Source organism: Gossypium hirsutum, chromosome A02, assembly GCF_007990345.1.
Source record: "Gossypium hirsutum isolate 1008001.06 chromosome A02, Gossypium_hirsutum_v2.1, whole genome shotgun sequence".
Taxonomy (NCBI): Eukaryota; Viridiplantae; Streptophyta; class Magnoliopsida; order Malvales; family Malvaceae; genus Gossypium; species Gossypium hirsutum.
Genome location: NC_053425.1, coordinates 97,906,968 through 97,924,665, shown reverse-complemented (window position 1 = coordinate 97,924,665; position 17,698 = coordinate 97,906,968). Strand labels below are relative to the sequence as shown.

Here is a 17,698-nt window from a genome sequence, read left to right as displayed (position 1 = left end):
GCGGAGTTGATTGCACACCTAGAGATAAGGTGACAAGATTTTACCGGATTAGGGTGAAACCTAATAAGGGGATCCATAGATCGAGTTAATGCAACCCTAGGGAGTTAATTAGAAAAATATTTTAATTATTCAATCTAGGGTTAGAAGTTGTTAGTCTCGAGAGGAATAATAATATAACTTAGAGATTTCTACGGATCGAGTCAAATGAATAAATCGTCCGATTCAGAGTCAAATAACAAGTGAAGTCTAGGTGGATTTTTCCTTAGGTATTATCTTAATTCAATCGTTTTTCCAAAAGTAATTCCCCAATTCTATTTTCTATGAATTCTTAGTTTAGTTAATTAGTTTGTTAAAACAAACCCCATTATTCTTAGGCTAGATAATAAAAAGACAGTCATTACTAGTACTTTTAGTTCCTTTGGGTTTGATAATCCGGTCTTGCTAAAGCTATACTACTGTTCGATAGGTACACTTTCCTTCATCGTGATAATAGTTAGTTTCAAGAACGATTCATTTTAAATATTTAAAACCTGTCACGAATATCACGTATCAAATTTTTGGCACTGTTGCCGGGAAACTAAGATATTAGGAATACTCGATTTTTATTACTTTAACCATTTACTTTTACTGGTAGATTTTTATTACTTTTATTACTAATTCTTCTTTTTCCCTTTTTCTAGCAGATTTTTATAGTTTATGACTAGAAGAAACCCGTCAGGACCATTACTTTTTGACAGTGAGATCGATCGCATTGTTCGCAGAAACCAAAGAGAAATAAGACGAACCTTAAGATACACAGAGAATGAGCAAGAGGACGATACTTCAACTGAGGAGATGGTTGAAAACTAAGAAAATCTGCTACCTCCTGTGATTGTTGTTAATCCATTAAATCAGAATCCTGCTCTGCGCACTATGTATAATTATGCTAAACCTTATTTAATAGGAACTGAATCGAGCATAGTTAGACCTACTGTAGCTGCAAATAATTTTGAACTAAAACCTAAGACAATTCAAATGATACAGCAATTTGTTCAGTTTGATGGTTTGCAGGACGAAGATCCCAACGCTCACTTGGCAAACTTTTTGAAACTATGCGATACATTTAAAATTAATGGTGTTTCTGATGATGCTATTCGCTTTTGGTTATTCCCTTTTTCGTTGAGGAACAAAGCTAAACAGTGTCGAACTCGTTACCACGAGGGTTAATTACTACTTGGGAACAAATGACCGAAAAGTTTCTATTAAATTACTTTTCGTCGGCTAAAACTGCTAAATTACGTAATGATATATCTTCTTTTGTGCAGATGGATTTAGAGACACTCTACGATGCATGGGAGAGATACAATGATCTCTTGAGACGATGCCATCACTATAGGTTACCACTCCGGCTACAGGTTCAAACCTTTCATAGTGGCCTGAATCCTTCGACTCAACAAATGGTTGACGCAGCTGCTAGCGGAACCATCAATAATAAAACACTTGAAGATGCGTATGAATTTATAGAAGAGATGTCACTGAATAACTATTAGTGGCAAGTCATGAGGACAAAGCCAACATAAACAGCCGGTGTTTATAACGTCGATTCGGTCACCATACTCTCTAATCAGGTAGAACCCTTGAACAAGAAAATTGATGGTTTTCTTAGTTCTTCACAGGTTTACCCAGTAATACAGTGCGAAGCAAGTAGAGGTGGATCAAGCAGTTCAGAATACCAACATTATGGCCACAACATGGACAACGAGCAGTTAAAGTACATGGGTAACAATTCTCGATATCAAAACAATCTTTATAGCAATACTTACAATCCAGGTTGGAGGAATCACCCAAATTTTTCATGGGGAGGCCAAGGAAATTAGAGACCACCTCCAAGCTACCAACAACCACCTTACCAACAGGAAAAAAAGCCGAACCTTGAAGAGATGCTCTCAAAGTTTGTGTCAGAAACTCGTTTTCAGAATACTGAGATAGCACTTAAGAATCAACAAGCATCGATCCAAGGGCTCGAAACTCAGATTGGGCAACTTGCCAAGTTGATTTCTGAACGACTACAAGATAGCTTGCCAAGCAACACAGAATCTAACCCAAGGGAGCAACTCAACGCGATTACTAGTCAAGATGAGGAAGGGTTAGTCACACCTGAACCAAAACCAAGGCAAAAAACTGAGATAAGCAAAGGTAAAGGTGAGGTAGACCACAATGAGTAGAAACCGGTAAGTACAGAATACAAACCTCGTGTGCCATACTCTAATGCGACAAGGAAAGACCACACAGATGAACAATTTGGTAAATTCCTTAAACTCTTAAAAAATTACATATTAACTTACTATTTATTGAAGCTCTATCGCAGATGCCAAACGCAATGAAATTTTTAAAGGAGCTTTTAGCAAATAAGCGGAAGTTGGTCGAGGCTTCGCATGTGAAGCTAAACACAGTTTGCTCAGCTATTCTACAGAATAAGCTACCCAACAAATTGAAAGATCCAGGGAGTTTTACAATTCCTTGCTTAATTGGTAGTTTAGATGTTAATAATGCATTAGCTGATTTAAGGGCTAGTATTAACGTCATGCCTTACAAAATGTTTAAACAATTAGGTCTTGGGAAACCCAAACAGACTAGGATGAGCATTCAATTAGCAGATAAAACTATAAGATTTCCTAAGGGTATTATTGAAGATGTGCTAGTTAAAATCGATAAATTTATATTTCCCATTGATTTCGTTGTTCTAGACATAGAGGAGGATAGCAACACTTGTTGGCACAGGTGAGCTCACACTTCATGTGGGAGTGTAACATCTCGAAATAGGGCCTAGTCGGAATACTGGTTTTGGGACCACAAATCTAATATCAAAATATTTATTTTATGATTATTATGAGGCCTAGAATATGAGTATATGCATGTGTTAAAGTTTCATGAAGAAATTCTGAGTATAAGATATCCAATTGAAAATTAGGGACTAAATTGAATAAATTGCAAAACTTGGTTTCTAGAAGCAATTTGTATGAAATTGCTTTAGATTATGAATTAGAAGGTCTTGGAGAGCAATTTTCCCAAATTCTAAATTTTTGGACAAAAATGGGCTTGCATGGATGAAATTTTAAGGAAATGGTAGAAGGGCATTTTGGTCATTTGTCATTTTAAGTCTCGTTTTTAACGTTCTTTGTATTTTTGAAATCCCGGTAACTTGATTTCTTTATTTCTACCCAAATTTCATGCTAGGGTTCATGTTTAAAAATTTACCCATGCATGAGTTGCTTGTATTTTGATAGATTATGGAGGAATATGAAAGATTAATGTGTGTTAAACATTTTTTTCTAGCTGATTTTCATAAGCACATTTAATACTATTGATACAAGATTTTAACAAGGGAATATTACAATGAAGAAAAAATGGTAGGGTTTGAAACGATTCACATGTGTAGAATAAAGAGCCATCAATGATTGAGATAAAAGGAAGAAGTAATGGATAGCCCTCATAGTGGAAGAAAGAGCTAAAGAGATATGTATTGTGACTAAAGAATGGAGTAGAGGAAGAATTCCCGAAAAGACTTCCTTTTGCCCTAATCCCAAGAAGTGTATATAAAAGTGTCCTTGGTGGAATCCACATTGTGGGCAAGATATTTATGTATAACAATTGTCTTCTCCTAGTCGAAGGGAAGATTATAAAGTGACCTTGCTCCCCTCACCACACCAATTGTTGATATTGGTTCTCAATAATGAGGAAAAGGTGATGAAGATAGGAATACTAGTTCACCTATAATAGGCAAAAAGATGGGGTTAAGGTATTCAAGGAGAGAAAAGAGAAGAAAGGGAAGGAAAACGAGGAGGTTAGGCTGATACTTAAATTTTTCTTGAGGAGGAAGGAGATCCTTAGTCTCTCCTGCTTCGGGGCATATATAGGGGGATTACCCCTTATCTTGTAGTACCACATAGCTGACAATATGAAGGTAGGAATAATCGTGTAGTCAACCAGGTGGTAGAGTCATTCCAAGTTAATTGTCACCATATGGTGTACTGTATGGTCTTGTTTTGATGTTTTCCACCATAAGGTTGTATGAAGTTATTGTATCTTAGTGGTCCCCACGATGGGGGATGTAGCAAATCGTTTATCAAGTGGTTCAACTAGGCTATGTGGAGGGTTTCTACAGATCACCCTAAGCGAGAGGTCATCGTGAATGGTTCCCAACATAAGATTGTGTTATTCTCGGCGGAGGGTCATCTGCGGGTTGTTCCATGTTCTACCACATGTCCTACTCTTGCAGGGGTATAACATGTACGTTTTTTTTTTGTTACACCTAAAATAACAAATGACCTCTAAAAAAACAAATGGGAACTGCCTAAATCAATTTTTAGGTTTTTTTTACTTCATTGATGATGTATTGGATAACAATCTTATATTTAAAGTTTTGACTTGTAACAAATAAAAAAAATTATGATTTATAATATTTAATCTTAAGATAGCTATTTTTATAACAATCCTACCCAAGGTTTTTAAAAACAAATTGGTTGTTGAATTGGTTTGGCCACCAATTCGTTAGTATTACTTATATGTTTGATTCAATTAATTAAATTATTAAAAATTAAAAAATAACAAATATTTAGAAAAATTAGATTCAATCAATTTTTACCTAATTTAACTGGTCTATATTGATTCTTGAGTCAACTGATCTATTGACTTTCTCTAAACCGATACCTCAATTTATCCATGGTCCAATCCAATTTAAACATTATTGATCGCACAAAATTTTAGCACCAACAAAAGAATAAATGTTGGAACAATTAGAAATTGGTATAACTCTTATGGAAAAATAAAATAAAGGTTCAAATAGGCGATATATTTTTATACTCTTTACAAATTTAAAATTTAGTCATTATACTTTAATTTTTAGAAAAAAATTTATCTTTCAGATTTTAAAATTTAAATTTAGTTGTTAACCCTATTAATTTTTTTATTAAAATGATTGATGTGAGATTTTAAAATTAAAAAAAAATACTCGCGTGAATAACATTACAATTATAATGAATATAAATTTAATAAAATAAAATGAATAGTTGTAGTTAAAAATTAAAAGTTAAAAAGTAAAAAAAAGCTAAAATTGAAGAAGAATATAAGGAATAATTGCATATATGAAGCTAAAATAAAAAGCAAAGCCCCAAGTCTTGGTGAGTAAGCTAAAACATCAAAGGGTATTTGGAAAGTAAAAGTGAATTATAATATTGGAAAATTGGTGGAGTGGTGGATTCACCAACCCCAAAACGCTACATACATAACATATATTGCAGCTTACGGCAAGTTTAAGCACGCAAGTAACGAATTTCAACAATAAAAAAGTTATACATACTTCCCCTTTCTTGCGGTTCTCTCTCTCTTCCACTAACTTTTTTTTTTTGGTCCACAGCTATTCTGATCGAAACCAATTAAAGGAATCGCAGGTGGGACTGATAGAGGTTTGTGTATTGCCTGCATGGAGACACCCGCCATGGCTACGCAGACGCAGGCACCAAAACTTAATCAGAAATTGAATTATTCCATGGTTGGTAAAGAGAATGATATGATGATGATAGGTGGTCTAATTTCTAAGAAGTCTGGTATTGATTTGATGCAAAACTGTGATCTCCCTCCACCTCTCAAGGTGTTTGCTGGGTTGGATAAGGCGGTGGAGTTGATGTCGTTGAATAACAGGGCGGGTTATAGCATCATGGGACAAGAGGACGATAAAAACGATGATGGGAAGTTGGAGATTTTCAAGGCTTTAAGGTTGTCGCAAACGCGTGCGAGGGAAGCGGAAAGGAAGGCGGCGGACTTGGCGGAGGAGAAACAACGGGTATCAGATGCTTTTATGAAAGAATCGTTGCAGTTGTTTGCTTATCGGCAATGGGTGAGATTGCTTGAGATTCAAGTCTGGGTTCTGAAATCACAAATGGTGGAGAAAGATCAGAATTTTTGTGATAAAACAGAGAGACAAAGAGTGGTAGAAGAGGGAATTGAGGGTGGAAACAATAATGGGGATGAAATGTCATTGATTGTTGCTTTGGCTATTTGCCTTGGGATTGCCAGTGTTGGTTTAGCATTTGGTTGTAGATATTTGTTTTGAATGATATAGGAAGAAAATGGGTATTCATCTGTTTTTCTCTTCTCTTTTTGTCATTTATATATATGTGTATATATATATGAATGATAATCCCATTCTAGAAAGAACATCATTTCGAAAGTCAACTTCTATGATATAGAGTTTATAATAACATTAACAGAGATGCAGACATGGATAGGAACTGTGAAATGGTTTAAATCATTTACTGGAGCCGCAGCACCGGCACCAATCTGTTTGACATGAAAGATCTATTTGTCTGTATCTAGATGTATCTCTATTTAAATTGTATTACTGTAACCGAGTTTTAGATGATCGCCATGTGAACAGCTCTCAAATGGTTATAACAATCATCACTGCAGGTAAAGACCTCTAAACAGGCCCAGCAAACATGTCTCCTACACTTGCATTCGATATGGTTACACCCATCGATCTTCTCGATTGTATATCCGCAGACGGGGCAAGTTTTAACCTGCTCTTTCCCTTTGCACCACTCTTTCAAAGATAAATCTGGATCTTCCTTGAACGCCCGGTACTTCTCACATGACAGATAAGGATGATACTCCCCATGGCACCTAGTACAAGTCTCTGTGTAACATGCTCCACAGACAAATAGCTCACCAGGAGTCTCGGGATCAGCAACACGATAAACTGAAGGGCAATCGGGAGACGGGCAAAACCTGTATGTGCCTTTACTGGATGCAACAAATGCCCCTAAAGAAGCCCGAAAGAGTTGCTCCAACATCTCCGACAAAAGGAGAGACTTCAAATCAGTAAGCAATATGGGAACATTACACCCTTGGTGCGCACAGCATATAGGGAAACTATCCAAGTTTCTGATTGCAGACTCGCATTGCTCCACCAAACACGGACGGCAGAAGAAATGTGAACAACCTTCAAGCCAGTAGCCATCTTCTACTTCACACAAGCAAATGGGGCAGGTAGTATCACCATCAGATTTCTTGGCTAAATCTTCACCTGTCTCTGCGATGTCAAGGACAATCAATTCAACCTTTCTCTTTGTTTCTTTGTCCCCATGGATTGAAATAACATGATGCCTGGAATCAAGTGTAAACTCGGACCCAGGTATCTTCTCTTTCAGCCCATGAAGGTCTGGCCCGAATTTCTTAACCACTTCCTTCATCAAGTCAGGTGGCAGACCTGGACCACGAAGGCAGACCTCAAGCTGCTTGCTCTCATGGTACGACAAAAGAGATTGAATCAATTTTTGCTCCGCTACAGCAGCAGCATCTGGAGGGCCAAAGATTCTTACACCCAGACTATGCCTGTCGAAAGAAATGTAGGTTCTTGTCTCCCGTTGCAATGACCTCATAAGATGAATGCCATCTCTAGAGAACAAATGCTGCAATATAGAAGGGGTGAGGCCGGCATGTTTTATGGTTCTACCATTCATTAGCTCTTCAAGTGGCCTTCTCATCTCTGCAACAGTTTTGGTGGCATTGGCAGATATTCTCACCCGATAGGAACCATTTCCATTTGCCTCTATGGAGCAACCTGCACCTGTAAAAGATGTATTTCATGCCCATCAGCCTTTGACAATTTCAAAAGAAAACAAACAAACTCCTTAATTATACTGCTGAAATACTTAGTTGTCAAAAGGAACATGCAACCTCCAGTCTGTTACCGTTATAGGAGGGAAGTGCTTAAATTTTTTAAAAATAAACCTTTCGTCATAAAATCAGCACAACAGCAGTAAAATTCCTAAAGTTTATGGGATTGAAAATAACCATTTAAATCATTAAACGTACACAAAATAATATGATTAAGTACTTCTGTTGGTCACCATTAAGAGGAGGACCAACATTTGACACTAACACGACCAGCTTTTGCTTTGGTTGTCACCTATCTCATGATATCGTTGCTCATGTCAGCATTGTATCTTTTATCCAAGCTTGAATTAGTACTTATAACTAGAGTCTCGAAAACAAACGCACATATATCTATGTGTTACCACTTTGCAGAAAGTGGAAGGAAACATAAAATAATATAACTGGAACATGAAATACAGAATAAGCATTTCAATGACGAGCTCTGGCCACCAACACGCATATCTAAAGACCCCAGCACAAGCAGAAGTAAGCAAATATGACCAAGATGAACTTGTACATGGTTGTTAAATGAAAATTTTTAAATAAATAAACAAATAGTGCTGTCAGTATGAGTACCTTTTACACGTTTGAAGCTTGCAATTAATGAATCTAGCTGCTTCTTAATAACAGCATACACAAACGAGGAGCAGGATATATAGCTATGAAACAGTCGCTGGCACCTTATCTTTTGCCATGACAGACATCCCCGTAACACTTTCCCCTCTAAATGCTCTAAAGCTTTTGCAGCTTCCAAATGTAACCTTCCATCAAAGGTGATCAAGGCCTTCATAAAAGTCTCGTTTGGTTCAGGCTGGAAAACCTGAACCCAGCAACAATTTGTATGGGGATACCTTTTAGGCATAAAGTGGGATATTTCTCTGTGGAGTGCCTCTTCACAAGCTCCACAACTTGGATTTTCCACAGCATCTCCTCTCACCAGGAAAAAATCATGGATTTTTCTGTTTGTTGCCCCCTGTAGGGTATCCCAAATTTCAGCTTCAGAAAGCTCTTTATCAATTCCACGTATCAGTATGGCATCATCGGATTTCGAGCTAACATCACAATGAATAGTTTTACTCCCTACTACCAGATTATCGAGATCATCAATAATGAAACCAGCATCAAGTAGATCACACTTAACAAATCCAAACCCTTTACTCTGTCTGCGAGGCAAATAAACTTTTGCTTTGACAGCAGGGAAGGAAATCATCTTATGATCACCTCCGAAGGGTGTTCTTGAAGGAAGTACCTTTAGTGCAGAGCCAGTAAAGTCAACTCCATCCAGCTCAGCAGCTTTTTGGGCAGCATCAGGAGTTAGGAACGTTATCTTGCCCCACTTTTCCTTGTCATCACTCTCCTGTCCATTGGCTTGACATTTATGAACAGAGCAAATACTGCCATTTGAATATCTCTCAAAGAACTTCAAAAGCTCCTTATCATCAAGGGTATTAACATTTGAATGGAAAACATCAATGGTCAAACATCTCTTTCCAACTTCAAGATGCTTAATCTCAGCTCCTGCTCCAAAAAGTGCGATAGATGATGAGGCATTCGGTCCATGATATAAAAATTTCTCCATGCATTCATTAAACAACCATTTCCTTTCACATTCCAGCACCTCATTTACAAATGCCAGAACCTTCTGCATGTCCACTGACGGGGCAAACAGTCGAATCTCATTATAATCAAAATTGACTTCAATACCAATTCGTTCATCCATACAGGCAGTCCTAATCCGTGACAGAAGTGATCGAAGATTATGGTTGGATTTCCCACAAATTTTTTTTAGCAGAGTACTGCCAAAACCAGCCATTGCCTTTACTTGCAGCTTCCGGCTTTCCATCTTAGATGCATCAAACATGGGCGGAGGACGGAGAATGGCTAAAGATTCAAAATCAAAAGCTGTTACACAAACCAAGTATTGATTAGTTACTGATAAAATTTCACCAAAAACAACCCAATGTGGTTTCTGACCAAATATCAACAATGAACAAGAAGGATGTAACTTAATATGTTGTCCAGTCAATGCCACTTCATAACCAAGTTGGTCATATCCAGAATACATGGCTACATTTTCGGAAAGGGAAGATAGTATAATTGCCTTCAAGCACTTATCATGCTCAGTAGTCTTATGAGGATCCCATAACCAGTAACTTGGAATAACAGCAGCAAGCTCCTTTTGCAGACAAATTTCCAATTCAGTAACTGTGTCTTGGCATCGCCGCATTGATTTAGCATTTATACTGTTCTCCCAGCACCATTTATTTTTTCTATTGGCCGGGAAGGCTTCCCATTCCTTGTACACAGAGAGCAGAGTAAAGAGATCGCCATCTCTGTGGCAAAATTGCACCTTAAGACAATCAGCTTTTACCTTATCACGATCATTTCCCACCCTGCAAAATATGCTACTAGCATTTGCCATAACAGCAGCAAGAACAAGACCCTCTCTACAAAGACCATAATGGAAGCAACTGAGAATCAGTTTACCAAGACGAGGCTCAATCCCCAACTTTACCAAGTACCGCCCTTCCACAGTTAATTCAAAAACTCCATTATTCTCTACAATGGCTTCCAACTGGATAAGATTCCTAATGGCCATGTCAATCGCTTTAGAACTAGGTGCATCAACAAAATCAAAACTCTGAACTTTTTTGACTCCCAAAGCAAGGATCCGCAGAACTGCAACACCAAGATGAACTCTGCGAATCTCAGGCTCTTGATTAGAGGGCATTGACTCAAAATCACTTGCTGCATATAGTCTGTAGCATCTTCCAGGTTCTGTCCTCCCAGCTCGTCCAGCCCTCTGATTGGCAGAACTCTGGCTGATCCAGCACACTTTGAGAACATTCATTCCAGTGCCAGGTTCAAATTTACTCTCCTTCAGCAAACCAGAATCAATCACATACTTTATCCCAGGAATAGTAAGTGATGTCTCTGCTATATTTGTTGCAAATACGACTTTCCGTTTCCCAGGGTAGTTCTGGAAAACACGAAATTGTTCTTCAAAGGATAGCTTTCCATGCAATGGTAAAGCAACTGCATTTGGAGCTTCAAATTCTCAGAAGCCCATTCAACTTCAATCTTTGATGTCAAAATGCAAGAATGTTCCCCTCTTTCTCCGTTTTATGAACCTCAGCAGCCATCCTCAAGACATCAGAAACATACGGAGCAACCATACCAGAACCAGAAGTTCCCTCAGTTGCACAAGGAACATATTGAATATCAACAGGAAAGTTTCTCCCAATCACATGAAGTATCGGACAACAAAAAAAGTAGTCTGACAGTTGATCTGCATTAGCCGTTGCAGACATTATTATGAGCCTTAAATCAAGTCTTCGAACAAGTAAATCTTTAGCCAATGCCAAAAGAAGATCAGTATTCAAACTTCTTTCATGGGCCTCATCAACAATGATGCAAGAAATTCCTGACAAATTCCTATCATTCATATAATGCTGCAGTAAACAATGGTCAGTCATATATATTAACTTGGAATCAAACTGCTGAGTAGATGAAAATGTTGGATAACATGTTACAAAATTATCATCATAACACCCAGAGCTTTCTTCTGTGACTCTTTGTGCTAATGAGACGGTGGCAATCTTCCTTGGCTGAGTACATACAATAGACTCATTAGCAGCAATTCCTGAATCAGCAAGAAACTGAACCAGCTGCGTACTCTTTCCAGAACCAGTCTCCCCAATCAATACAATTATCTGATCATTTAATAGTTATTAGAGACACATTGAAAAATACTACACTGTAACTAAAGTTAAACACTCAAGTAGTATAGGAACAAAATAAATAAAATAGCAAAGAGAATTTCCTAATCATCTTGCAGTTACTATATACTAATTGCATGGGACAATAAAAGAGTCTTTTTTTTTTTTAATTTCTTTCTAAGGTATATAACAACCATCGGATTTAGTTTAGGGCTCTCTACCAATTTAGCTGCAGCTCCCTACTTGCTCATTTGCAATGACTAGCCTATGTTAATTTTCAACCTTTATGGTATCTCAATGTTCAAATCCACTTTATCCTAAATCACATTTCAAGCAATTGAACAGCCTCTCCATACTATCCTCTGAAGATTAACCTAGGAGTTAGCTACTTAGTACTGAGATCCTCGTTAATTTCTCATAACACTAGGGAAAAAGATAAATAGACGAAGCCTATCAAAAGGTTGTAAATTTCTTTACTTGCAAATAAATGAACGTGATACTTATTATAAACCCAACTATGGATAGGTGTGTATCACCCTATTAACCCCTTATTGGAGAGTCTAAAAACTCCACCGATAGTGAATTTAAAATTTCTCTTTTAAAAACGAGTAGTCAATGACAAGATATTAATTCTTCAATGGTTTTACAAGGCGACGATATGAACTTACTTTCACTCTCTATTGTATTGGAGTGTACTTCAACCTACTCTTCAAGTTATTGAACTCTAATTACATGGTCTCAATATATAATATGATAATCCTTTAAATGATAGCATTTCATGCATATAAAGGTGTTATGTATTTATGATTACCAACTAAAGACCACCAGCGACTCGTACATGGCCCTACCAGTTGATGAATGAAGTTAACCTAGAATGTCAATTCCATAAACAGTAACCGTGTAAATAAATACCCGATAATCCTCTTCAATAGGACACAGCAAAAACACTAGTGCTTTTAATCTCCAAAATATATGAGTATAACCAACATTTCAAGTTTTCGACTTGTATTACCAAGTATCTATACTGCACTCCAATATATAAGATTAAACTCATCTTCTAAACTACTTCATAAAACCCTAAAAGGAGCTGAATATAGAACATAAATGAAGGGGGTTTAGGATAAATTTTCACCTGTTCACCATGTATTCTAGTGAGAATCTCTTGCCTGTGAGCATAAATAGGCAAACCATCGGCCAATCTCCTACATTCCCTCAAAATCAGCCGATGAATTCTCTCCCAATCAAGCTCTCCATCAACCCTGAAAACATCGATATTTTCCTCTTGTTCCTCCTTCCCGATTTTCTCATCTTCCAAACACCGTAGCAAACTCCTCATCCCTCCCTTAAACTCATTCAACCGCTTCGAGATCATCAGGCTCTCTTCATTCAAAGCTTTCTTCTTGTCATTCAGCATGAAAAATCTTCCCATTGAATAATGCCTCTTACCCATTTGTCCCGATACTTCAGCAATCTGATCAGACTTCTCATCGATTTTTTTCTGCCATTCCTTAACCAATTCCCCTTCCATCAATCCCTTTATATGGTTCGAGAAAAGGGTTTTCAGGTCTTGTTGGAGTTCCAGACTGTCGGAAGGTACGAGGACGTTGGAAATAAGGTTGGGAGTGTAATTGTGAGACCCCTCAAGGCGGGAACGCCAGAGTGAAATAATCGAAGAGAGGGTTGTAGTCCATTCCTGGAAATATAAGGAAGCAGCGATTTTTCCAGTAGGGTCAATGTGGAACTTTTCCGGGGATGGGTTGAGTTGAGAAAGTAGAGTTTGTAGGTTGCTGGGTTCTGATCGGAAGGGAGGAGAGTCCTTTAAGAGTTGAATCATGAAGTTTGGGGGTCGGAGAGTGTTGTTATCGGTGGAAGAAACAGCAGTTGATGGCGAAGGAGGGTATCGGTTATTGACAGCCGGACATGTGGGTTTCTGATGGTTGTTGTTAGAGTAGCAGTGGAGCTGGAAGGATTTATGGCCATCCGATGGAGGCGACGGGTGGCGGTTGTTGGAGGATGAAGTGAGATCCATCATGGCATAGAGAAACTAATAAAAATCAAAAGGATAAAAAGAAAAGACTTGGTTGCAGAGAAAAGAAGCGAAGAGAAGAGAAGAGAAGAACAGTGAAAGAGACGATAAGCAAGTAGGAAGTGTAGGGAATATCGAACGTAGGAAGTCTTTATATATTTCTGTTGTAAGCTTTTAGAATTTTAACATTAGTGTTTGAGCTTTAACGGGTAACTTCCACCGCAAGTAATGTAACTATCCTTATGTTTTTCATCCATTTAAAATAGTTAATTTTATTAATGCTGATTAGGCTGGATATCAGCCCTATTTGTAAATTTCCTTTTCGAGTCAACTTACCAAAAATGTATGCTAATACATAAAATTTTAATCATTCGCAAAGTATGACCATAGAGAATATATAAAACCTTACTAGCAAAATAAAAAGTAAAAACATGTCATGGAATACATATGGTAAACCAGCATTTTTCAGTATGGTTGTTTGTCATCAGCCTCATTGTATGAACACCAATATCTCTTACCAGCTGCACCAATACAACCCCAAATTCAATAATATAAAATGATGAGAAAATATGGAAAACAAAAATCATTCTCATATCTCGATATATGTATTTATTGATATGTTTTTATCAATATAATTTTATATTAGTATGCATCGATCTGTATCTATTGATATAATATAAAATGATGCAAAACATCTTTCAAAATAAATAAAAAAAATTATGAGAAAAATGCAGGGAACAAAAATTATTCTCGTATCTCAATATAGATATTTATTAATATGTTTTGATCAATATTGATTTATATAGGTATGGATCGATCTGTATCCGTTGATACAATATGAAATCATGCGAAACATCTTTCAAAATAAAATAAAATAAAATAAAAAGATGAGAAAATGCAAGGAACAAAAATCATTCTTGTATCTCAAGGTGTGTATTTATTGATATCTGTTTATCAATATCGATTTATATCGATATGTATTGATCTGTATTCGTTGATACAATATGAAATGATGCGAAACATCTTTCAAAATGAAAAAAAAATGATGAGAACAAAAATTATTCACGTATCTCAAGATTGTATTTATTAATATGTTTTGATCAATATCGATTTATATCGGAATCTGTCAATATGTATCCATTGATACAATATAAAATCAAGTGAAACATCTTTCAAAAATTTTTAAAAAAAATGATGAGAAAATGCAGAGAACAAAAATTATTCTCGCATATCGAGATATATATTTATTGATATGTGTTTATCAATATCGATTTATATCAGTATGTATTGATCTATATCCGTTGATACAATATAAATGATGCAAAACATCTTTCAAAAAAAATGATGAGAAAATGCAGAGAACAAAAATTATTCTCGTATCTCAAGATATGTATTTTTTAATATGTTTTGATCAATATCGATTTATATTTATATGTATCAATCTGTATCCGTTGATACAATATAAAATCATGCGAAACATCTTTCAAAATAAAAAAAAAATATGAGAAAATGCAGGGAACAAAAATCATTCTCGTATCTCGAGATATGTATTTATCAATATCGATTTATATTGGTATGTACCAATCTGTATCCATTGATACAATATAAAATCATGCGAAACATCGTTTAAAATAAAAAAAATTGATGAAAAAATGCAGGGAACAAAAATTATTTTCGTATCTCGAGATATGTATTTATTTATATGTTTTGATCAATATCGATTTATATTGGTATGTATCAATCTATATCTGTTAATACAATATAAAATGATGCGAAACATCTTACAAAATAAAAAAATTTATGAGAAAATGCAGGGAACAAAAATTATTCTCGTATCTCGAGATATGTATTTATTGATATGTTTTGATCAATATCGGTATGTATCAATCTGTATCCATTGATACAATATAAAATGATGCAAAACATCTTTCAAAATAAAATAAAAAATGGTGAGAAAATGCGGGGAACAAAAATCATTCTCGTATCTCGAGATATGTATTTATTGATATGTTTTTATCAATATCAATTTATATATGTATGTATCGATATGTACCCGTTGATACAATATTTTAATATTTCAAACCAATTTCTAATTTTTTGCCTTAATTATTTAAAAAGGAGTTTCAATTAAAAAGGACTAACAATTGAAAATTAAATAATAGTAAAATATGTATATTGTTAAGATATTATTATGGGATATTATCTTTTATAAATATCTAAATTTATTGTATATTATTATATATTTTTTCATATATTAGGAATATATTATATTTTTCCTAGTCCTATATGACTACGATAGTTAGGCATAAGATAACGAACAATTAGTATAAATTTGAACTTGAAATTAGAAAAATAATAAGTAATAACTCTTGTAAAAAAATAAAACGTCATTAAAATAAGCAAAATTTTAACCTTTTTCCTACTAAAAACAAGTTATAAGAGTGGTTAGATATAACCAATTGAATTAGCTTATTGTATGATGCGAAACATCTTTCAAAAAAAAAATGAAGGGAAAATGAGGGGAACAAAAATCATTCTCGTATCTCGATATATGTATTTATTGATATGTTTTGATCAATATAAATTTATATCAATATCTATCGATCTGGTTCCATTGATACAACATAAAATGATGCGAAACATCTTTCAAAATAAAAAAAAATGATGTGAAAATGTGGCAAACAAAAATTACTCTCGTATCTCGATATATATATTTATTGATATATTTTGATCAAGATCGATTTATATTGATATGTATCAATCTGTATCCGTTGATATAATATTTTAATATTTCAAATCAATTTCTAATTTTTTGTCTTAACTATTTTAAAAAGAATTCCGGTCAAAAGGACTAACAATTGAATTTTTTTTTTGAAAAGTAAATTCATTAATTCATTCAATGAATGAAACCATACAATTCAATGACAAAAAATAACAAACACTCGTTGTAAATGGTGAAGAACAAGCTCCATCAACACAACAAAAGCTTTAGTCTCAGCATCAATAGAACATCATAGCACGTCGACAATTGGCTTTCTCACAACTCAAGCACGATATATTTGAAGTGTAACAACCCGATAGTCACGGGTGTCGAAAAATACATTTTCGGGATTTTGTTTTCATAAAACGGATTCGTAAATAATAAATATTTACGAAGTTAGTTGTGTAGTTAATTATGTTTGGTTAGGTAAATTTGCATGAATTAAGAGTAATTAGGTATAATGACTAAATTACATAAAAGATGAAAGTTGAATTATAGATTAAAGAAAAAGTAAAGGAACTAAATAAGCAATTAAGCCTTATTTCAAAAAGTGGATGATAATAGTGATTACATGTGTAAAAATAATATACATATGTATATATTAATAAAATATGTATTACTTAATATTTAAGTAAATATTTATAATATAATAATAATAAATTAAATATAATAAAATAAATAAGTAAATGAAATAAATAAAGAAAAGAAAGAGAAGAAAGAAAAGAAAGAAGAAATTAGGGTTTCAAGGTTTTAAGTTCAATTGGTTAGTCAATTTAGTCCATTTTCTTGTAATTTTTATATTTTTAGAATTCCGGTATTAAATATTACTCGACCCATGTCAAAATTTTAGAAATTATTGAGCTTTTAAGTGTTGTCTATGTTGAATAATTTTAGTATTAGAGATTAAATTGATAGATTTTTAAGTTAGAAATGAAAAAGGATTGAATTGTAGAATAAATTGTAAATTTTGAGTATTAGGGACTAAATTATGAAAATTCAAAATTTATAAATTTACTAGAAAATAGGGAGTTGAATTTAGTCTAAAATGGAATTTTCCTGAAAATAAAGAATTAAATGTGAAGAATAAAAGTTAGTCTCGGTTTACAGACTAAATTGGAATTTAGACAAATGTTGAGTAAAAAGTTGAAATATTCAATATGAAATTTAAATTGTATTGTATTGATAAATTTTAATTGTTTTAATTATGTAGTTTACGTCGTACCGGAACTCTCGACTAAAAAGGAGAAAGATAAAGTCGACGAGGAATAGCTCAAAATTTCTGGTCCGAAGCTAGTTATTAATTGTTGTAATTTTTATTTAATGTATATGTGATAAACATGTTAATTTGCATATTTTTGTGTTTAATTTGGTTTATTTTTGAATCGAACCCTACTAATTAAGTACTTTTGCTTTTATGATTTAATCTTGTCAGTGATGCAATTAGTCAAAAACAAGCTAAAAAGGGCCAATTTGAAAGACAATCATTGAAATGGGGCC

General features: G+C 34.7%; 1 protein-coding gene, 1 non-coding gene and 1 pseudogene across 2 annotated transcripts; 1 reads left to right on the top strand and 2 right to left on the bottom strand.

Moving 5' to 3' along the window:
* Positions 1 to 1,271: 1,271 nt before the first annotated feature.
* On the bottom strand, positions 1,272 to 1,378 carry LOC121217580 (small nucleolar RNA R71). The gene has a single exon (XR_005913684.1). It is a non-coding gene; the product is annotated as a small nucleolar RNA R71 (small nucleolar RNA).
* A 4,067-nt stretch (positions 1,379 to 5,445) lies between these two features.
* LOC107951737 (ATP-dependent RNA helicase DEAH11, chloroplastic-like) lies at positions 5,446 to 13,562 on the bottom strand (annotated as a pseudogene).
* On the top strand, positions 5,462 to 7,677 carry LOC107951739 (uncharacterized). Its single transcript, XM_016886878.2, has 2 exons — positions 5,462 to 6,111; positions 6,448 to 7,677. Exon 1 carries the CDS (start codon positions 5,462 to 5,464, stop codon positions 6,089 to 6,091), a length of 630 nt encoding a protein of 209 aa, XP_016742367.2. The 3' UTR covers positions 6,092 to 6,111; positions 6,448 to 7,677.
* Positions 13,563 to 17,698: the final 4,136 nt, after the last annotated feature.

Bases quoted from the DNA above. Each gene is read 5' to 3' on its own strand.
- LOC107951739 (XM_016886878.2), top strand. From the start codon at position 5,462: ATGGAGACACCCGCCATGGCTACGCAGACGCAGGCACCAAAACTTAAT.